At 35.6% G+C, this 24,434-nt stretch overlaps 1 protein-coding gene across 3 annotated transcripts in view; it reads left to right on the top strand.

Moving 5' to 3' along the window:
- The window catches only part of msnb (moesin b), a 49,025-nt gene that overhangs the window by 9,713 nt on the left and 14,878 nt on the right, over positions 1-24,434 (top strand). Inside the window, exons 1-11 of one of the 3 annotated variants that reach the window (XM_087280501.1) lie at positions 3,137-3,188; positions 13,871-13,954; positions 14,063-14,158; positions 16,611-16,885; positions 16,978-17,061; positions 17,145-17,291; positions 17,365-17,461; positions 17,604-17,767; positions 22,486-22,616; positions 22,830-22,990; positions 23,487-23,579. In XM_087280501.1, coding sequence (XP_087136627.1) covers positions 13,892-13,954; positions 14,063-14,158; positions 16,611-16,885; positions 16,978-17,061; positions 17,145-17,291; positions 17,365-17,461; positions 17,604-17,767; positions 22,486-22,616; positions 22,830-22,990; positions 23,487-23,579 — 1,311 coding nt within the window. In that variant the 5' untranslated portion in view covers positions 3,137-3,188; positions 13,871-13,891. Of the gene's footprint in view, positions 1-3,136; positions 3,189-12,046; positions 12,157-13,870; positions 13,955-14,062; positions 14,159-16,610; positions 16,886-16,977; positions 17,062-17,144; positions 17,292-17,364; positions 17,462-17,603; positions 17,768-22,485; positions 22,617-22,829; positions 22,991-23,486; positions 23,580-24,434 lie in introns of those variants that run through there. The other 2 variants (XM_087280502.1, NM_001256251.1) reach the window with 2 other exon arrangements.

Here is a 24,434-nt window from a genome sequence, read left to right on the forward strand (position 1 = left end):
GAAAACACATTTAAATACTTAATAATTTCAAATGCTCATCTTGCCTTACTATTACTTATTAAAAAAAGTTCCTTAGGCAAACCTGTTGTTGCATTGTCATCTTCACTCGGGCCAAAAAATTGCAGCATGGTGCCATGGTCAGTGGTTAACTAATGCCAACACTGGCTGATAGCTTGGTGTGTTATGGCCTTAATTGCTTCTAAAGGTATTTTAGGTGTTCTAAAGTTAACTCTAAAGATATTTAACTTTTACACTTTTGAGTTTTTAATAAATCTTACTTCTATTTATTTTTTCAGATTGGGACCAATATTGCTGAGTATCTTCATCCATTGAATTCAAGAATCTATTGAGTTTCCTCATGTTCTCATCCTTGGAGACCACCACTTCTTTCAAGCCTTTGCTCACGTGCTGTGCTATTTATTATTGCAAAGTACATTACTTGCCAAAGTGGACGTTTGCTATAAAGCATTCTACATCTTTGGTGTGAACTACCCCAAGCAGTGTTCCCTGGTGTGGCAGACTGTGGTTTATGGACATCCTGGGGAGGAGACACTAGCAGTAAGGGTTCTGCTAGCATTAATTTTTGCTGACAAACAGTAATCATTAATACTGTGACCTCACTGCTTCCTTGGATTCTGTGTTCTTTAACTTGTACTTTGGATTGTGGGGGAAAAGGAGCACCCAGAGAAAACCCACACGAACACGGGGAAAACATGCAAACTCCACACAGAAACACCAACTGACCCAGCTGAGGCTTAAACCACCGACCTTGTTGCTGTGAGGCAATCGTACTACCCACTGTGCCACCATGACACCCATTTCTAAAGAATAGTTTTAATAACTCATTTCTAATAACTGATTTCTTTTCTCTTTGCTATGATGACGGCACATAATAATGGACTAGATATTTTTTAAGACACTCTACACTGCAGTTACATTGCAACTAATGTTTCTTACAGACTCTTTTATATCTCAGGATTGATGTTTGCACATGATTGTTCGAGTAAAAGTTAAAAAAAGTTTTCCTATTTCAAATTTGTTTTAAAATGCTTCCATCCTCAGGTTTCATTTTAACTTTTATATCTGTTTTTTTCTTCAAAACTGCATTTACATTGAACTTGATCATCCTTACTGATGATTGCTTTATATCTCATATATTGATGTTTGCACATAATTGTTAAAGGGAAAGTTATAAAATGTTTTCTTATTTTTTCTTAATATAAAATTTGTATTTTCTTAGTTTTTATTGTTTGTTTTGTTTTTTCAAGCTGTTTGATGCCTTTTCATTATTACTTTCACATATTTTTTTCTGCATTGCAGTTGATGATTTATATGAGAATATGTTGATGTTTGTGCTCAAATTACTTTCTGACTTCAGTCATTTAGATGCATTTTCATTATTACTTCCTTATACTATTGTTTTTCTCTACTCTGCAATAACATTGCAATTGCCTTACTGATGATTCCTGATTTATAAATGATGCAAATGTTTTTGAATGTATTTCAAATATGCATTTTCTTAAGGTAATTTGTCTGATTTCAATCTGATGCATTGTTACTGAACTTTAGTCAGTGTTTCTGTGATACAGTTTGATAAATTTTCACAGAAATCGTCTTAACCCTTTAACAACCCTTTCAAGAAAAAAAATTGGATTGCATTTCTCAACTGCTAATGTCGCTATTGAACACAATCAGTACATTTTAACACATGTTATAATTTCTAAAATATCAACCTCTACCAAATGATTGATATGTATGTTTATGGTAAAAGTACCAGAATTATGAAAAATCTGAAAAATTATGTGTAAGACCAATTTAAAAAAAAAAAAAAAAAAAAAAAAAAAAATATATATATATATATATATATATATATATATATATATATATATATATATATATTTAAAAGAAATATTTTGAACACTAAATCATCTTTTTTCTTATGACTTTAACAGTCATTATTTAAAACAGTAAAAACGAGGTCAACCATTTGGTAGAGCAGGCAGTCGAAGGGTTAATGCTGAGGTGCAGATGGGAAAAATCTCAAATTCATTTGGACACATTTTATCTTTTGTCATAAATAAAATTCCATTACTGAACAACTATGTATTGCTGTAGAATTGTTTTTATTTTAGTGATTTTAATCATCAGTTTCTAGATTAAATTTCTGACCCATTTTGGGTTACATTCAACCCAGCAGTGTAGTAATTTTTAACTAATAGTTGGGTTAAAATCACAACCCAGCATGCTGGGTTAAACTTGTAACCCAACTTGCTGGGTTAAAGTAACCCAGCGTTGGGTTTGTCCCTTTTTTACCCAGCGCTGGGTTACCAAAACAACCCAAATTGGGTTGTTTTCAACCCAGCAGTTTTTAGAGTGAATAATATAAATAAATAATGAGGCTATTTATTATAAAATGAAATGTAATATTTATTATTTTTTAGAAATGAAAAAAATCATACTTTGATAATAATAATAATATGATAATAATAATAATATAAATAATTATGATTGTTATTATTATTTTTATATTAATAATAATAATAATAATAATAATAATAATAATAATAATAATAATATTAATAATAATAATAATAATAATAATAATAATAATAATAACAATAATAATATTGTTGTTGTTGTATTTGTTATTATTAGGATTTTTTTAAGTCTATTTTTACAATTTCATACATGTAAACCACTGCAGAAAGTTCTAACCGGCAGGCCCATTTCATATACAGTACATACTTAATAAATAACTTACTATAAATTAAAAGAATTAACGTATGCTTTTTGTTTTCACAAGCTTTGGAGATGTAACATAAATTCCGCTTTTTAATAAAAGGTCACCTATAGCTTTCGCCATAAGGCTGTGTTCAAAATGACATCAGTGTTTTTAAAGTGTACTGCAAAGGGAGCACAATTGTAAACATGAAGATCGCTAAAACTGAGTTGTAGAAATAGTTTGAAAGCAAATTACACCCAAGAAAGATGATCTTAATGCTTTTTTTATATTCAATAATTCCAACTTTGAATGTTAGAATGTTCTAAATGAATAGACCGTAGGGGGGATAAGTGGCAATAGAACACAGCCAGGAACTCTTCTGCGCGAGTCAGCGTGACATGCGTGCGCGGGCTCATCATTTGAATTAAATAACGGACACAAGCAACGGGCGGAACGGTAATCAAAGGTAAGTAAGTTACGATATTCGACGTTTCACATGTTTTATTTGTCGTTTTACTTATAATTTATGTTGAATTGAACTTTAGATGTGTAGCGTTTTACATTATAATAATTTTTTAATGAACACTTAACCACTTTATACGTTTTTATGTCGCCCTGTAGTGACGAGGTCATTGACAGCAGCTAATGAATAATAGCTGTTTTGGTTATTTATTTGGCGATTTCAGCAAAATTACTTAATTTTATGTCTTCATTGCTTTCTAACCTATGTAAAAATATAAGATGATCTGTTAAATCGACTTGGAATGAGCATAAAATATTGCTCCGGCTATATCTGTAAATTAACAGTTTTCAGTATTTTGTGATTTTTTTTTAATTTTTTTATTTATGTATTAATTTATATTGTCTGGGCTGGTGTTGTATATTATGCTACAAAAACTTTGTAATAAACTGTCAGTGCATTTTCTGTTATTTTATCAATTTATCTTTAGCCTATAAGCTGGACATCTTACTCCAGATATGAGGGAGGCGCAGCTAGGCGCCGCGTTTCACTTTGGCAGCAGCTGCAGGTGATGAGAATGATGCAAGTAGAATCTAACTGTCAAAGAGAACGATGATCTTAATTTTTTTTGGTTTAAAATAACTGTTTAACATAATACACTAAATTTACATATCATTTGAACCACATACTAGAACATAGGCCTATGCCTGATTCATCCATTGCTTATGCATAAATTATACAAAAACATATAATTATAATTATTAATTTTTAATTTACCAAATCTGAGCTCCTGACCTCGCCCTCAAAATAATAGTCTTGTAGTCCTCTGTGGATCAGCACCCAGGCATTTAATTATTATTATTTGATATATATTATTAGACATTTATCATTACAATTTATCATTAAAAAAAAGTTATTTTGCAGCCATTTTTGCTGCTATGCACCTGATGCTGAGCAAGATTTCCGAGCACGACAGTTTTACGATTGTGATCTGCACCGAGGAAAAGGCAGATGACATAATTCGTAAAATAATAACTTTAAAATGTAAATGTTTGTAATACAGAAATTACAGTGAGCATAGGCCTATAATTAAATCCTTATTAGCAAAACAATTCATCCACAGCACTGTATAGCAGACCGGCCCTAACAAAAAAATACACTTCATATAGGCTTTTTTTGTTGGAAAGATGAGCTTTTTGGAACGAATTTTGTTTGGTATAATTTGTATAAGTAAGATATCTTAATTTTAATGTATTTTTTGTTGGCCAGTTAACTACAAACAACAATATGTGAGGTCCCCTATATAGGCCTGGCTTCAGTGCCAAAACACAAAATTTTTTGTTAAATAAAATAATAATATAAATAAAATTAAAGTGAAATATTCACAGTTTCAGAGTAGCCTAAATTAAACTGTTGGCTATTAATATCAAAATAATCCATTGCGGCTGTCAGTTTCGATTTAATTCCGTGATTTGAATGAGCCAGGACAGTCTTACAAACTCTTTGCAGCAATGAAGGTATTCCCCGGTTAACTCAAGTTTGAAAAAATATACAGAATTTGTATTGAAGCCTGTATGAATGCACTGATAACTGTACGGTTCTATACCACCTTAAAGGATATATTGATGTCCAAAGAATAGAAGAAGAGTAAAGAGGTCAGACACAAGTTATTATGTTTAAACAATGTATTAATTTCTTTATGATTAATGTGTAAACATAATCATCACAATACAAATCAAACAAAATAGCATAGGCCCACGTAAATGGTAAACAATTATCACATAAGAATGACAATAATTTTAATACTGAGAAGTTGTAATATAGTGATGAAACAAGTCCCATAGTTTTAGAGAATAAGTCCACCTTATAAACAGGAGGTCCAGCGATCACTTCAGCAGACGATCCGTGGAAGTGATGCCATTATGCAACATTTGCCGGGATCGTATTTTCATATGCCATGAACGTATAATGTAAAATGAGGAGTTATTGTGTTAAAACAAGTTATCAGATGAAGTTAAATGTTGCTGTAAATTTTTATGCAGTTGCAGGTGATTGTGTATGTGTGTGGTTATAAAGTTATGTCAAACTCCGAAGCAAATCACACCACATCTTCTTCTCATCTGATAAGATTCAGTCAAACTGCTTGCTCTTAGAATGGTGTGGTTAATAATCTTGTTGGCTATAATTCTTTAAACTGTCGACTAAGCATCGCGATGTGCACTTGCCTTTTCCTCTGTTCCTCTTCCGTTACTGTGTCAAATACATTCATTGAACTCGCGAGCGGACCTCTAACCACGCCCACATAATAACATAACAGGTAAAGAATAAATGTACAGTTCGAAAACAGAGTAATTAAACAATCTTTTGTAAAGAATTATAGTGATATGCAAAAACATATGCCTGAGTGCACTTACAAAACAATTAAAAATCTTATATTCTTCAAGGAGCCGTCTTTGCTTTTTTTTATGAACAACATCCTCCAAACTTGTGCAGTAAACTCATTGTGAGAGATTGCGCGTGTCTGGCCACGATGAAAGATTTTTATATCCAAATTTGTGCCAGTTTGTCAAGATACACATTTTTAAAACACCTTATTATTTTTCAGAACGTAGATGACGTTTGCATAAGCAATGACTGATCCTATCACCTGATCCACCCGATTAAATAAAAATGTAGACTTTAGCGCTTAAAAAATACTCCCATATAAGCTATGTAACTCTTGCGAATTCACGGAGTAAACTGCTGAGCTCTACAGTAAATCTATTATTAATGTAGCGTAAGTAATAAATTTTAAAGTGTTGTTTTGAAATATATTTCTTTGTTATTGAAAAAAGCCAGAGAGAGAATGATGATGATGGTAAAAAGAGAGAATGGTAAAAAAATACATTTTGACTATTTAATTTTGTAATATCCAAATAAAACACAAAAGGCAGTGTTCGGAAACAGCCATATGGCCAATTAAAGTATTTCTTAATATTCGGCTGAATTTAAGCTTTCATCCTTACATGTACTCATATCCATCTATCCATCTCTCGCTTTCTCTCCTTTTTTCCTCTCTAGGCTATATAGCCTATGCACACACACACACACACACACACACACACACACACACACACACACACACACACACACACACACACACACATAAAGAGAGAGAGAGAGAGAGAGAGAGAGAGAGAGAGAGAGAGAGAGAGAGAGAGAGAGAGAGGCAAAGACTATAAAGGGACTTTGATATATGTATTTGATATATATATATATATATATATATATATATATATATATATATATATATATATATATATATATATATATTTATATATGTGTGTGTGTGTGTGTGTTAAATAGGTCTAGTTTTAATTACATCACAATAATACGTGAAAATAATAAATATTATAAAGCTGCGCCTAGCTCGGAAACAATAATGCAATGTGCTGCTCAGAAATGGCTTTATTTTGCTCAGCATCAGGAGCATAGCAGCAAGAAGTTTGGCAGTGACGTTAATTTAATGTCAAATAATTATACTGCTGTTTTTATATAATTTATGCATATGCAATGAATGTATCAGGCATAGGCCTATGTTCTAGTATGTGGTTCAAATGATACGTAAATTTGGTGTATTATGTATATTAAACAGTTATTTTAAACGAAAAAAATAAAGATCATAGTTCTCTTTGGCTGTTGGATCCGACTCTTGCATCGTTCATTTATGGGACCTAATATCTGCTCTGTGGACTTTTGAAGTAATATAATGTTTAAGAAATAATATAGGCTATAGATAAATTAATGTAAACACAGTTTATTACAAAGTTTTTGTAGCATAATATACAACACCAGCCCAGACAATGTAAATAAATACATAAATAATAAATAATAAAAAAGTAAAAATCACAAAATACTGAAAACTGTTAAAACAGATATTTTGTACTCGACATTAATCCAGCGAAAGTCTCGAAAGGAAGGCTTATTATTATTATTATTATTATTATTATTATTATTATTATTACTATTATATAGGCCTAGCTTGGAAACAATCGTGCAAACCAAGTGCTGCTCGCAAAACTTTTGCTCAGTATCAGGTGCATAGCAGCAAATTTGGCGGCGAACTATAACAGTAATGATAAATTGTAATGATAAATGTCTAATAATACTGCTAATATATTATATATTAAATATAATATATTAAATGCCTGGGTGCTGATCCGCAGAGGACGAAGACTACAGGACTGTTATTTTGAAGGCGACGTCAGGAGCCCAGATTTGATTGACCAATCAGAGGAAATGGGCGTTTCAGAACCGCCTACATGTGGATAATGAATTTTAAAGTCATTTATCCGTTTTCCTACCCTAAACCAAAAAAAGAAAATCGAGCCAAAATCAGTTATTTGATTTTTTTGTAGCCAAATAAAAAAACGAAAAACGGCCGTTTCCTCGTTTTTTAAATTTCGTTTAAGATCAAAAATCAAATGAACGCAACGTACACGGACCACGGACCAACGTACAGAACCATGTTTACATTTTCTATTACATTTGATTATTTTAATAATAGGGGCAGGACAAAACAGTGATGTGCATATGGTGGCGCCTCTATCAAAAATATATCGAAGTTGCAATTCTAAAGAAATATATGTGCTGTTAATAAAAGAAATACATCTTATAACTTTTTTATGCATTTTTACCTCTTCATTTACAAATATTATAATATATTGTGGATGGTTTTCTTGTGATACTGTATATTGTTGATATGATCTATCATTATCAGGGGCAAAATATCAAGATAATATCATATCTGACTATTTATTTTACTTTTATCTTTGCTCTATCTTATTTATTTATTCTCTCAATTTCTTTGATTCACTCCTCTGCAAGATTATCCCAGTCAAAGTTACTGATTTTATCCTACGTGGAGCTATTCAAGTCATCTGTCGAAACTATTTATATCGCAATATAAATCGCAGCTAACCAAAATATGTCAGATTTTTCCAATATCGTGCAGCCATAATTGATATCAATCAATCAATCAATCAATCAATCAATCAATCAATCAATCAATCAATCAATCAATCAATCAATCAATCAATTCAAAAGCAAATTATTTTCTTTTGTACTTTTTCTTTCTTTCTTTCTTTCTTTTTTCTCTTTTGTTTAGCTAGCTGTCTAGCTAGTATAGGCAAGGCAAGTGTATTTATATTGCACATTTCATACACAATGGTAATTCAAAGTGCTTTACAAAAACAAGAATAAAAGAAACAAAAAAATGAAATGATTAAAAACTGTTTAAAATGTGTAGGTTTTTAAAGGAATGAAAAAGAAAAGAAAGACATGATAGTGTGATCTGTCGGAGGTAGCACAGTGCTCATTCAGTAAGGGCACAGCTAAACAGATGTGTTTTCAGTCTTGATTTAAACGTGCCCAATGTTGGAGCACATCTGATCATCTCTGGAAGCTGATCCCAGCAGCAGGGGGCATAATAGCTGAAGGTGGATTTACCCTGATTTGACTGAAGTCTTGTAATTTCTAATTTACTTGATCCTAAAGATCTGAGTGATCTATTATAGTTGTATTCAGTCGCGTATCTGTAGTGTATTAAGGTCCTAGGCCATTTATTGATTTATAGACAAGTAGTAATACTTTAAAATCTACTCTGAATGAAACTGGGAGCCAGTGTTAAGACCTGAGGACTGGTGTGATGTGCTCTGATTTTCTGGTTCTGGTCAGAATCCTGGCAGCAGCATTCTGGATGAGCTACAACTGTCTGACTGTCTTTTTAGGAAGGCTGGTTAGGAGTCCATTACAGTAATCCACCCTGCTGCTGATAAAAGCGTGAACAAGTTTCTTTAAGTGCTCACTGGAAACAAAGCATCTGGTTCTTGCAATGTTTTTAAGATGATATTACGCTGATGTACTGACGGCTTTGACGTGACTACTAAATTTCAGATCTGACTCCAGAATCACATATAGTATAGCAGTAATTCCATAAAAGAACAATTACTTGCCTAAAACGTTTTCACTTAACACTTATTAAAAAAAAAAAAAAAAAAAAAAAACATTTTCCCTGTAATTAAAGGTCAACACCAGGTTAAAGATTTTTAAAGTGATTAATTCAATAATAATAACAAAACAATTGTATCATCATTTACTGGCTCACCTCTTGTTCCAAACCTACAGTATATGTTTTTTTGGCATTTTATAAAATGCAATTGAAATCAAGAATCTGTAATTTGGTTATTCTGTTTAAGTCATTTAAAGTCTGCATTTCTATTGCATCAAACTAATGGGATGTGGATCCCAATATTCTGGTTAAGGCATCAAGTTCATGTCAACAGAGAATGACCACCAAATTTTTTTCAGTACATTAACCTCTATGAATTAATTAATCACCGGAAAAAACAATTTGTGCTAGTAAAATAAACAATTAAAGAATTTAATAAAGAACGAAGAGTAAAACAAGGAGGTGAGTGTACAAAATAAGTTTAATGAATAAAACAAACAAAAAAAGTACTTGATAGTACTTAGTACTTAAGAATTAATAAAACTAAAAGAAAGTTCTAATCATTTCTTATCAAAATGTTAAAGAATAGAAAAGCAGCACAGCCAAACACAATGGGTGTGCAAAGATCTTTGACAGAACAGGTTAATATTCCAACATGATGATTCAGGTAAGGAGCCAGTTGAAGAGTCATGAAATGACAACAAGTGTGTCAAGTGAAAGTGATTAATAATCAGGTGATCCGCTTGTTAAGTAATGACATGTTGGTGACGTATGTAATACTGTTTCCGGGTTCAAGCTGCCACTCATTTGAGTTGAGAAAGTATTTGTTTATGATCATTTTTAATTCATATTACACATTAAAGTTAATTTTATATAAAGTCATAGTGTTCACAACAATCTCTGGGCTTGCTGCATCACAAATACCAACATTTAAACAATTTATAAAAAAAAAGAAACCCAAAAGAAAATGTATATCAAGAGGTCCAGGGCTATGAGCCCAACTAAAGCAAACACTTTTCTCCATGATGGTGACTTTAGTCTATGTTGTCCACATATGTCTTAAGATAACTGGGCTACATTTGCCATATCTCCTCTGGGCTGCTTTAGGCTTACAGCCACATTAGCTAAAGCTAACTGTGCCGAATATCTTTCAAAAGTGGGCCACATATGTTTTAAGTTAACTGGGCAACATTTGCCATATTTTTTTTGGGCCACTTTAGGCTCAAAGCTGCAATAGCCAGAGCTTACTGTGCCAAATATTTGCCAAATGTGGCCCACATATGTCTTAAAATAACTGGGTCACATTTGCACTTACACGTGTGAGCCACTTTAGGTTTAGAACCAGATTACCCTTAAATGACTATGCCACTATTTTGCCAACTGTGGCCCACATTTTTCCTCTGTCATTTGGACCAAATTGATCATTTTCCACATGGGCCACATTAGGCTCACATTCAGATTACATTTTGCCGTAAGTGCCAAATCTTTGCCTTAAATGGCCAATATATGAATTGGAATCTTTGGCCCCCCTTTGCCATTGTATTGGTGGACCACTTCAGGCTCACATTCATTTTGTCTGGGCCGAAGGAACACCACCAGTGCCGCATAACTGCCTAAAGTGGCCCACATTCGTATGCTATCAGGGTGTGGAACCTGTGGAAGGCTTCTTCTGCAGGACTTCAAGACTCCATCCTTTCCCCCCCAGTAAGAAGAGTCTTGAAGCGACAGATGATGTCAATGCTCAGATGAAACCGTTGCGGAGAGCCTCATTTATAAACACTCAGCCATAGTCTTCTGCTTCGGGATGGACAAGGGGTAGATTTTTTTTTTTTGGTAGGATAGCACCAGGTAGCAGGTCGATGACACAGTCCCATGGACAAAGTGGTGGTAATTTTGTTGCTGCTTTCTTGTTGAATTTGTTTAGGAATGGCCCATAGTCTGTTGGTATCTCCACCACTTTGAATGTTTCCGGGCTCTTGACATTGGTAGATTGGAGCTGAAAGGGCTGTTTATTGGAGTGTACTGGTTCTGGAGACAGTAAATACAACCCTTATCATAACACAGAAAATGTTACTGGTTTTCCAGTTTACAGTAGTACAGAGTTTTCTTGGAGAGCCAGATTACAATCACCTTAGAGCCCTCCAACACCAGAAAATTATCATTCCTCCCAGTTAAGACAGCCAATTTAAAGATGTAAATTTGGTGATTCATGCATCTCCGTGTAACACCCAAGTGACTTCCCCTGGATGGTGGGGATTTCAAGTGCCTGAGAGTGTTTGAGTGGCTGATGTTTGAGTCTCTTGAGTGCAGGTAGTGAAATGAAGTTTCCAGATGAGCCAAAGTCGAGAAGGGCTTTTGTTGGTACAGAGCAAGATGAAGTAATTATTTGAACTGTGGTAACTATCCGACTGGATATTTCAGGGAGTAGTCAAATTTTAGTAACTGTTTTTATAATTTACACACAAATACAACAAAACCTTGCTTTTCTAGAACAAATAAAACTTTCACCCAGTCATTTGTCATCTCAGTCTGATCTTTATGTAGAAATGCATCAACAAAATAAAGAGTGAATCTCATAACAAAGGCTATATACTGTATGTGTCCTGCTGATTTCTTATATGTGTTGCTGACGGATCATTTAGCTCAGGCCAGCCCTGTTCCTGGAGAGCCTCCTTCCTGCAGATTTCAGTTGCTACCCATATCAAACACACCTGAATCAATTAATTAGGACCTGAACTCCACGTGATAATTACAGGCAGGTGTGTTTGATATGGGTTGCATATGTCCACATCTATAAACATGATGCATCACAAAACTAAAAATGATTGGTTGAATAACCTGTCATTCATGTAACATAGTGGGCAGTCCTTGGCTAATCAAAACAGCTAAAGCTCCCAGACCTTCAGTCATCAGTCTGAGATCTGGCTATTCAAGACTAGTAGATTCATGACATCCAGTGTTTTCACAAACTTAATTGTATAATGGGTATGTATAGACTATTTTTTTATTTTGATGGCTGCAATATATTCCTTTAAAAAGTGGGGAATACAGGCTAAATAAAAGTAAAAAGGATAAAGAATAATAAAAAAAAAACATTAAGTTTCAAAACTATCTATATCTATAATAAGCAGATGAGATGGGTGAGATGTTTATGTTAGGTTGTAAAAGAAGCATCTGAGCCAGCAAAGCTGGATCAATTCAATTCAATTCAGCTTTATTTGTATAGCGCTTTTACAATGTAGATTGTGTCAAAGCAGCTTCACATAAATGGTCATAGTAACTGGAACAGTGTGGTTCAGTAACTGGAACAGTGTGGTTCAGGTTTTACTGTTTAAGTTCAGTTCAGTTCAGTTTAGCTCAGTTCAGTGTGATTTAATCATTACTGAGAGTTCAAACACTGAAGAGCCAATTCATCGATGCGTAGCTCTACCAATCCTGAACCATGTGAGGCAGTGGCGACAGCGGAGAGGGAAAAAAAACTTCACCTGATGGGAGTGAAGAAAAAAAACCTTGAGAGAACCAGACTCAGTTGGGCACGACCATTTTAATTTCTCCGCTGGCCAAAAGTCTTGTGCAGAACTTCATTCGCCGTGGTTTATGCTGGAAGATGGCCTCAATGAAGACTCGTCTGTCCCTGGAGCGTCGCTGGAATCAGACACATGTTCTCCACTCCCCACGACCATCAGCGCAGCAGCAGCTCAGGATATGGCCTGGTCCCGGATATGGAATCCTTGGGATCATCACGTCGCTGGTCTTGGATCCAATCAGTGACTAATCTGAGGACCTCGGGATGAGTATCCCCAGGTGAAAATAGAGAATAAAGAGAATAATTAGCGTAGCTGCTGTTCATAGTGTATATAAACAAGATGCAGAAGCCAGTGTGGAACCCGCTAGGTGATGCATTGAGTGTATGCTTTACTAAACAGATAGGTCTTTAATCTAGTTTTGAACTGGGAGAGTGTGTCTGAGCCTCGGACGTTATCGGGAAGGCTATTCCAGAGTGTAGGAGCCATGAAAGAGAAGGCTCGATCTCCTTTACTTGATTTTGCTATTCTAGGTACTACCAGAAGCCCTGAATTTTGAGATCTTAAAGAGCGAGTTGGTTCGTAGCGAGACAGAAGGTTGGTTAGATAAACAGGAGCTAGATTATTAAGAGCTTTAGGTGAGAAGTAATATTTTAAATTCAATACGAAACTTAACAGGCAGCCAGTGTAAGGAGGATAAAATTTGGATCAAGGCTCATCATTTTTTGCCCAAATCCTCAGAGGATTGTCAAACATTAAAAATCATATTTAGCAGAGCAAAATGTATATATTAAGCAGCATACAGTTAGGGTTGGTGTTATGGTTCTGTTCTGGAAACTCATGCACCCATCCATGCAGAATAGTCATAATCGAGAGAATAATCAAATCAGATTTTTTATTTTTTTTTATTTTATGACATTTTACACAAAATCCCACCTTTTTCAGAATTGGAGATGTAGGTCTTGATAAGTCCTCTGTATACTATCAAATACTTGAAATTAATATTTTGGGGGTTATTGACTCTTGTTAAGACTTTGTAGTAAAATTCAATGCACGTAATGCTATTCTATAATGGTATTTAATTGTTTAAATGCAGATAATTTACTCACAGTTGCTTTACTCTACATTTAACAAAAGCAAATGTTATATAGCACATATGTATTTGCTGTTTTCAGATAAACGTTCGGGTCACTACAATGGATGCTGAGCTGGAGTTTGCCATTCAGTCCAGTACAACTGGTAAACAACTTTTTGACCAAGTATGTATTTTGTTTGTTCGTTTTAACTCCATTAATGCAGGACAGAATTGTAAAACTTTAGGGGGGAACAATCAGTGACATCCTATTATTTTTCTCCTCCTATTTAAGGTTGTGAAAACAATTGGACTCCGAGAGATCTGGTACTTCGGACTGCAGTATCAGGACAGCAAGGGCTTCTCTACATGGCTGAAACTCAATAAGCGGGTTAATATTTATTGTATATATATATATATATATATATATATATATATATATATATATATAATTTTTTTGTACTTACCCAGCTGTCTTATAGGAAAGGCACAGGACTCTTTGCAAAACAATTTCCTATTAAGAATATGAATCATTTAACATTTTAACATTTCTACACTCTGTTTAATATTTTTACACCCCCTATCTATATTCATATGCTGCGCTAGTGCAGTAGTTCACAGCATTAGTCTGTTCTGTGTTAAAATAATATCTGCCCATCCTAAAATGGTCTATAACCAAGACCATTAAAAAGTGACATTATTCAAATGGTCAGAAGTGTTTAAATGCATTATATATTAAATTGTAAAACATAATGTAGATTAAAATTGGAGAAAAAAACTATAATTCCCTAAATTTCAAGTTTTAATTTGAAGTTTTCTTTTTTTTAATCATATTTCATTACATATTTTATCATATCCTATTTTTCATATATCTATACATATTTTAAAGCAAAGAACAACTTGTCATAACCAGTTCTTTTTCAGTTCTGTGACACAGATGAAGCTATTTAGCTAAATAGCTATAGCTATTTTGTTGCTCTTGTTAGCTGTGCCAATTCAAAGTATTTATTGCTATATATATTATTTAGTTTTAATCAAATATTCAAAATAAGGTCTTGACACAAAGCCCAGACAGGGTTTTTGGCACCCCTGATCTATTCAATTCTATTCAATTCATCTTTATACCTATAGCGCTTTAACAATGTAGATTGTTTCAAAGCAGCTTAACATAGAAGTTTTAGTAAATTGAAAATGTGTCAGTCCAGTTTTCAGAGTTGAACTTCAGCTTAGTTCAGTTCAGTTCAGTGTGGTTTAATTTCTACTTCTGATAGTCCAAACACTGAAGAGCAACTCCATCGATGCGCAGCTCCACAAGTCCCAACCAAGCAAGCCAGTGGTGACAGTGGCAAGGAAAAAACTTCACCAATTGACAAAGTGAAGGAAAAAAAAAATCTTGAGAAAAACCAGGCTCTGTTGGGGATGACCATTTCTCCTCTGGCCAAACTTCCTGTGCAGAGCAGCAGTCTAGGCACCGCAAGCTGAAGAACGCTGCACGTCCATCGTGGAGAACTGCAGGTGTGAGTAGGTCACCGGCAGGTGATCATACTGGCTCACAGGATCAAAGCAGAGACTCGTCTCTCACTGTGGTCTTTTAAAAATTAGTCTCATGCTCTCTGCTTCTCCATGACCACCGCGGCGTCAGCTCAGGATACGGCCTGGTCCAAGATTATGGATACCTTGGCATCATTTCTTTACAGGTCTTGGATCGCATCAATGGCGCGGCATAATCTCTAGAGGCCTCAGCATGAGACCTTCAGGTGGAAATAGAGAATCAAAAAATATAATTAGATAAAGAAAATAATTACAAAATTAAAAATAAAATAATTGATCTTGACATTGATTGGCTTGTACAGGTGTGTTTGATTAGGGTTTGAGTGCAACTCAGCAAGACTGTGGCTGTGTTCCAGTCCAGTTTTAGAAATGCACTCAGAAATTCCCCTTTTCCCTCAGCCACCATTTTAAAGTGTGTTCCACCTTATCAAGTGAACAAGGGAAATTTACATGAATATGCCATCGATCCCTTTATTTAGACCAAGGGAGCTAGCTTTTTGTCCACTCCAAAGGAGCAATTGTGACATCCCAACAGTGTAGTTCCCAGGTTCTCAAAGGTTTAGGGCATTCCATTTAAGGCCATGCAGATATTACACGAGTAGTGGACACTTGTGTAATTAATGATATGCATCATTAAAGGAGAAAGAGGAAAGTTAGCTAGAGAAGGGCATTAGAGATTGTATTGGAATGCAGCCTGTGGCAGTCTAATGTAGTGGTTCCCAGTTCCAGTACTCATGAGCCCCCGTCCTGCACATTTTGTATATCTTCCTTACAGATCACCAGCATGTTAACAGAGATATTCACAAACTGATTCTTGTGTGTCAAATTAGAGAGACATGCAAAATGTAAAGAGCTGGGGGATCCCGAAGACCTGAATTGGAAATCGCTGGTCTAAAAGAGCGTCTCAATCAACTCCCTAGTGACAAGCCAATAAAATAAATATATATAATAAATATGATATTATGAATAATTAATAATCATAAATAGTTTTTTGACTTTGATGAATAGGACAGTAGAGACCGTAAAGTGTGGGGAGTAGAGAGAGGGGAAGGATCACAAAGGAAATTGAACTCGGGGCCATCGTGAGAACCTCAGGGCTATATGTCAACACCTAAATGCCAGTTTTGGTCGATATTTTTGTTGGCTGAAAATTTGTGCGTCCCTGACCTTTAACATTAGACAGTTGTTTTCATTCACCCTTTCTGTTACTAATTTGTCATTTGGATCAGTTTATGTCGACGAACTTTTGATACTAAAGAACAATAACAACTACATTTGTGTTTGGATGTTAGGTGACTGCTCAAGACGTCAGAAAAGAAAATCCACTGCTGATTAAATTCAGAGCAAAGTTCTACCCTGAGGATGTGGCAGAAGAGCTGATTCAGGAAGCCACACAGCGCTTGTTTTTCCTCCAGGTGAAAGAAGCCATTTTGAATGATGACATCTACTGTCCACCTGAGACGGCGGTTCTGCTGGCTTCATATGCTGTGCAGATGAAGCACAGTGACTATAATAGTGAACATCACATTCCTGGATATTTGTGCAGAGACAAACTGCTGCCACAAAGGTGTTTCTTTATTTCTTTTAAAGCTTTTATCACAGTGTACCACAGTGTTTATAGTACTGTATAAAAAACTTTAATACCTTTTTATTTGTTAGAGTTCTAGAACAACACAAACTAACTAAAGAGCAATGGGAACAACGAATTCAGGTGTGGCATGAGCAACACAAGTCCATGAGCAGGTAGAATCTAAATTCCCACATATACACAACTCCACAACTATATTCTAAGGCTAAAATTAATTGTTTGAGTTTTATGTCAACAGAGAGGACGCAATGATAGAATACCTGAAGATTTCCCAGGATCTGGAGATGTACGGAGTGAACTATTTCAGCATCAAAAACAAAAAAGGATCAGAGTTGTGGTTGGGTGTTGATGCTTTGGGACTCAACATTTATGAGCGATCAGACAAGTATACCTGTCTATATTTCATATGCAACCATTTGGTGCATTAGACCACACTAATATTCCTGTTTTTTCATCAGGCTGACACCTAAGATTGGATTCCCCTGGAGTGAGATACGGAATATTTCTTTCAATGACAAGAAATTTGTCATTAAGCCTATAGACAAAAAGTCCCCGGTAACTAAATCTTACAAATGTATCACTTAATTACTTCATTTATTCTTTTATTTATTTTTTGGAGATGTTGAACATTCTGTTTGTCATCCATCTCTTTTATAACTGTCTGAAATATTTAGCATCTAACCTTTTTCAACCACAGGACTTTGTGTTCTATGCACCTCGCCTTCGAATTAACAAGCGCATCCTGGCTTTATGCATGGGAAACCATGATCTTTACATGCGCCGCCGCAAGCCAGACACCATTGAAGTGCAGCAAATGAAAGCACAGGCCAGAGAGGAGAAGAACAAGAGGCAACAAGAGAGGTGACAGCAATAATAACAAACATATCTCACGGCACAGAGCGAACCAATCCATCACTATTTTTTAATATACCAAAGGCAAATGTTGAGGATGTTGGCTTTTAGGTAGAGCTTTATGTTAAAGTAAATTTATTACAGTTCTGTTCTAAAAATCTAGTAACAGTGAGTCAGTAAATGTGGTCAACAGGGTAGTCAGTAACATTAAAGATCACGTGAAGTGCTTTGAAATATGCGTTTATTTTTAATGTTTGGCGTAAGTTGACGGTTCATTTCGGTGTGGCGACCCCAGATTTTTCCAGTGATGGTTTGCAGCTGAAGGGCATAAACTGCGTAAAACATATGCTAAATAAGTTGGTGGTTCATTCCGCTGTGGTGACCCCAGATTAATTACGAGACTAAGCCGAAAAGAAAATGAATGAATGAATGAATGAATGAATGAATGAATGAATGTTTGATGTACCGAAACACAAAGAAAGAGTGGGACATAGTGTAGCTCCTCCCAGGGCTGGACTGGGGCAAAAAATCAGCCCTGGCATTTTGGGCCAGAGCAGCCCACTACATTCAATCAAAATGCTATCTATCTATGCACATCCAATATTTTTATCAACTCCTATTTTATAAAAACACAAAAGCCATATATATGAAATAAATAAATAAATAGACATTAATCTCTATTTAATTTCTGTATACTGTCCATAAAGATATTTGTTGAGTTCTAAAAAATACACTATCCATTCATTTATTTATTTTCCTTCGCCTTAGTCACTTATTTATCAGAAGTTGCCACAGCGGAATGAACTGCCAACTATTCCAGCATGTTTTATGCAGCAGATGCCTTTCCAGCCACAGCCCAATATTGGAAATCACCCATACACACACACTCATACACTAAAGCCAATTTAGCTTATTCAATACACTATTCACTCAGCCTATATTAAATAATAAACATAACAAAAACTGCCTGCTGATGCATGAGTAAAACAAAAAATTAGTTTAATTTTGATATTATGATTAACAGACACCAAACAGCCTTGTGTAGCTACATATGTACATGAGCGTCATCTTCACTCATTTATAACAAAAAAGGGCTTAAATATTACTGCCTCCTTTCATTTTAATTGAAAGGAACGAACTTTACCCCGTCTCTTTTGCAGAATATCAGTTTTAATAATTAATAATGGCCATTATAACAGTATAACGTACAATAAATTTATATGATAAAGGTAAGCAATCAGTCAATGTGCAGAATCAGTGTACGTGGTTACATAAATTATTATATTAGCTTATCTTTGCACTCAGCCAAAACAGTTACCTGAGAGCAAGTGATTCAAAAGACATAAGAGTTGTTAGATAGACAACAAGATGAATTCAATATCACGTTTCACAACTATAGTGAGATAATATCTAGCAGATGAACTGACGTGCACTATACTCGCACCTGGGGTTTATGCTCACCCGCTGAACTACTGGCTGCAGCTCTAGGCAGAGTGTGTGTGGTCACGTGATTTGCATTTTAGCCGTGTACTAGAATGAACGAAGAACTTTTTAGAACCGCTAAATGAAACGCCGGTGTATTTCCTGCTATTTCTCTGCGCCTTCCTTCCGTTTCTTCTCTCTGACTCTCGATTATTTTGATAAATACACACAGACGATGCACGCTCACACAGAGCCCAAAATAGAAGTTGGGCCAGCCCAATGTCAATAAAGAAAAAAACCAATGGGCTGCAGAGTGTCACATGGGCCTGCCCGGTCTGTCTGTCTGCGGAAAAAGCATCTTACTTTCAGAGTCACAGATCAGAGCAGCGTCAATTAATAAGGCAGAAAAAACGATATGCTGCTAAGCCTTTTATAGGCCGATTAGATCATAAGACGATGATGATCAGCCTGGCCCAAAAAGTACGTCGGCCCAGCGGGAATCTGTCCGGTCTGCCAGATGGCCAGTCCGCCCCTGGCTCCTCCCCTTTTTATTAAAAAAAGGCCAATAATGTTTTGTTTTTATCCTTGTTCTGCCAGTGAGAGAGGTTGAGCTCAAGTGCATCAAATGAAAAGCAAATGTGAAGTGTCTTGAAGGGGGTGGGGCATGTCAGATTTGGAGAGAATTTCATTGGTCTTGATTTAATGAGAAACTGTAATATGGGTTGACTTGAATTAAACCGTTAATCCATTTAGGTGGAAGTGACAAACTACTTTACATGTTTATTTAAGTTTAATATCTTCTAAACGTGAATTTTGTCACCTTTTATTTTCACTATGTGCAAGGGCACTGTTCTACATTGTTGTGACTCCAGGGTCTACATATTATATCTTACTTTGATGATTGACTGAATTTAGCACATTTTATGTTTAGCTTTAGCATTGCTCTGGATCTTCTACAGTAGATGACTCAGAAAAACCTGTAGAGGAATTTTATGTTAACAAGGTCAGCAGACTGCTTTACTAGGTGTAAACTTGAACTAATGCATTAGACAAGAGCTGCTGTTTATGTCCAGAGATTAATCCTTTCTGTCTCAGTCTGGATCAATTCAAAACAGGGCGAGACATTCCTAAACATTCCTTCTGCTGCTGTAGCCCATCCGCCTCGAGGTTGGACGTGTTGTGTGTTCAGAGATGCTCTTCTGCATATCTCTGTTGTAACGAGTGGTTATTTGAGTTACTGTTGCCTTTTAATCAGCTGGAACCAGTCTTTATTAGTGACTGAGGCCATTCTCCCCTGACCTCTGGCACAACAAGGCATTTGCACCCGCAGAACTGGCGTTCACTGGATATTTTCTCTTTTTTGAGGCCATTCTCTGAACCCTAGAGGTTGTGCGTGAAAATCCAAGTAGATCAGCAGTTTCTGAAATACTCAAACCAGCCTGTCTGGCACCAACAACCATGCTACATTCAAAGTCTCTTAAATTGCCTTTTTTCCCTCATTCTGATGCTCGGTTTGAACTGCAACAGATCATCTTGACCATGGCTGCGTCCGAAACCGGCTACTACTCAGTAGGTACTGCATTTGAATTTAAACGTACTACTCGGCCATTAGAAAAGTACGCTCTATACAGTATGAATGTGAAAAGTATGAATGGAATTCGGACGTACTACATCCGCCATTTTGTCATGTTCATGTGACCTACCTGCGTCAGTTGCGTCGCTTCACTCCCATTCATGAATTCTCTCACGGGGCATAATGGGATAGCTCAGCGTGCATGGGATGCGCACTTCAGAATCTCGACGGAAGTAGTAAGTCATTCGGGTACTTCTCATGTACTGGTTTTCGAATTCTATGAATTCGGACATACTACTCGGCTCGCATACTGATTTTAGCGTACTATATAGTATGGAAGTATGCGGTTTCAGACGCAGCCCTTGTCTACATGCCTAAATGAATTGAGTTGCTGCCATGTGATTGGCTAATAATAAATTTGCGCTAACGAGCAGTTGGACAGATGTACATAACAAAGTGGCCAGTGAGTGTATAACTGCCTAACTTAATTTTAATGTATAAACTTTTTGGAAGCAATATTTGCATTTGGTTTTACAAAACCATTAGAAATGCAGTTAATGACAAGATAGCACACTACATTTTGGTACAGTGGCTAAAATAAATTGTGTTTTAAGTCTGGGACACAACAAGCTGATGCCAAAGAACTAATGCTGTCAAAAAGCAACTGTGTTGTCACCTTATGTCGGCAACACCTAGTGCCGTCTGGACCAAAAAGCTGCACTTGAACACATCAAACAGACAGCAGCACACTGAAACAAGAGCACATATTCTGTGCCTGCATGAGGATGTGTTTCCACACCTACAGGGGCAGTAGTCTGTTTTTTTATCCTGCAAAGGGTAACCGGAACTTGGTTGTTGCTTGATCGGAAACGTTTGTGGCCGGAAGTTAAGGAGAATTATTTATTTTATTTATTAAATTTACTATTTTTTGTAGTTTGTTAAACCCTCAACCCTAAACCCAACCATCACAGTAACGCAAAAACAGTAGTTGTACAGAGTATTATTTATGTTATCTATTAAATTATCCAATAAATTGTATTTTTTAACACCTAGTCCAACCCCTACCCTAAACCCAACCGTCACAGTACTGTAAAAATATTAATTATTGTTATACAGTGTCATAAAAAAATGCTGCTGTATTAATGTGCATATCTCACTTCCAGCTGGCCGCATATCTGATCTAGACTCTACCACGGAACTTGCGATGCGCATATACAAATGTAAAAAAAACAGCATTTTGTACCATTTTTACTCTACTTTTCACTTGCTACAGAGGGATTTGCTTGTGCAAATATGTCTAATAATCTAATATTTCATCTTGTTTGTAAATATTTAAGAAATGCAGCAAAATTACAGCTGGCTTCTTACTTAAATTGTTTCCTTTGTTTTGTCACCTTAGTGTTTTGTTATTGCGTTTTGATTCGTTGCTGAATAACCAATCAGAGCGCTCTCTTTCAACAACATTCAATGACTATTCTACATGTTGAATAGGCCCAACTCACTCTGACGTTAATCAAATAAAAGACTATGGCTGTTTCTCAATTCCAAGAAGGCAGAAAATGGACTTGTGTTCTTGTGAAGAACGGTCTTGCCAGGTCACCTCAGAAGAACGAACTCGGCAGACCGCGAAAACAGAGAACGCATCTTTTATTTTTATTTTTGTTTATTTTTATTTATTTTTTACAACGCATTCCTTTCAAAGTTGCAATGTTTTTTATGTATTTTATCTTAGAGCACTTCTGGAAAATGAGAAAAAAAGAAGAGAAAATGCCGAGAAAGAAACTGAGAAGATTGCAAGAGAAACAATGGAGCTCATGGAAAGACTGCGGCAAATTGAGGAACAAACCAAAAAAGCTCAAGAGGGTTGGAACTACGAATGTCTTACTACAAATGTTAAATTGATTTAATGGTTTTAAGTGAGATGTGTGTAATTTTCTCACAGTGTCTTTAAGGAGAACTGGAATATTAATTTCATAAATACTCCATCTGTTTGTCTCCAATAGTCACAAAGTCAGAAGAACCTTTAATATCTTACTCACCTGAAAAGTTTATATACATTATATTTGTGTCATGCAGAGCTTGAAGAGCAGACCAAGCGAGCACTGGAGCTGGAACGGGAAAGGAAATTTGCTCAGGAAGAGGCAGAGAAATTGGAGAAAGACCGCAGAATTGCAGAAGATGTGAAAACAGCATTATTGCAGCAATCTGAGAACCAGACAAAGAACAAAGATAATCTGGTATGGAGGAGTAAATACTCTGTAAAATCCTGTAGAGCTGAGGTCATCAAAATTGGTACTGGAGGGCTGGTCTCATGCAGAGTTTAGCTCCAACTTGCCTCAACACACCTGCACGGAATCTTCAAACATACCAACAGTAGTAAGACCTCGGTTAGCTTTTTCAGGTGTGATTATTATGGTTAGAGCTCAAATTTGCAGGACACCGGCACTCCAGGACCAAGCATGGTATTCCATGCTTTAGAGGTCCCTGCCCTACAGGAACACGTTTGATCATCTCTGCACTATAATAAAAGCACCATCATAAGAGTATGAAAACAATTTCAGCTCCCAGGGGTAGATTAAGTTACCATTGATTAGGCAGTAATACAGAAAATGTATTCAATTTGTCTTTGTGAAACACTGCAGTATTTTTATGATTGTTCATGCCTTTTTTATGCTCACCAGTCCCTCATCGTTATATGATTAAATATTCTGAGAATTATTTACATCTTTATAGGCAACAGAGCTGGCTGAGCTGACGTCCAAAATCAATCTTCTGGAAGATGCTAAAAAGAAGAAAGAGGATGAAGCCAGGAAATGGCAGAGAAGGGTGAGAGTGTAAATGTACTATTGCATCTTTTGGTAATGCTTTATATTACAGCCTGCAAATTAATCATGTTATTTAAAAGTATTTACAGAGTGCCTATTTGAAACTACTGAGAACTTTCGCAGTACCTAATTGCTGGGACAAGGAAATAATGTGCAACTTTTCAGCGCAATGAGAGGGTAATAAAGTGCAGATTTATTGAGTAATTCATTACCTAAAAGGCACCAACTTTTAAATTACAGGGGGATTTTCCTCCAATTACCCTCATAAGCATTAACTTAAAGCTGAATGAACATGTAAAGAAGGCTGTACCAAGTACGAAAAGTTCGGACTTGTGTCCATGGAAGTTCAGGCTTGCTAAGTTCAGACTTGGAAGAACAAACTCCTGAGAACGCGAGGACACGAGTCAGGTACTTCTGCAAGTGGAACAACAGTGTACTTTATAACGCCACTTACCTCACCATGAGTTCATCGGTTCACTGTACATTAACAATAAAATGATTTCATTATATAAAGCATACCCTTATAATTTATATTGTTTTAATATAATAAATCTATATTTTTGATTTAGGAAAATGTAAACATAAAACTATAAATGTGAAGTTTCATTGATTATCAGATTTAAAAAACTATAATGGACATTATACAAGTATATAGTACAAGAAGTACACGATAAGAAATAAAGATAACATTAGTAATTTGGAAAACAAAGACAAACAGCGCACAACCAAGTAACTAAAGTCAATTATAAAACTTGACAAAATAACACTGCCAAAATAAGAACACCTGATAACAAATAATAGATTAAAAAAAAAAAAAAAAACTGACCCTTCGATATGCACAAGATAGATGAAATAT

This window comes from Danio rerio, chromosome 14, assembly GCF_052040795.2.
Source record: "Danio rerio strain M-AB ecotype USA chromosome 14, GRCz13ab, whole genome shotgun sequence".
NCBI lineage: Eukaryota > Metazoa > Chordata > Actinopteri > Cypriniformes > Danionidae > Danio > Danio rerio.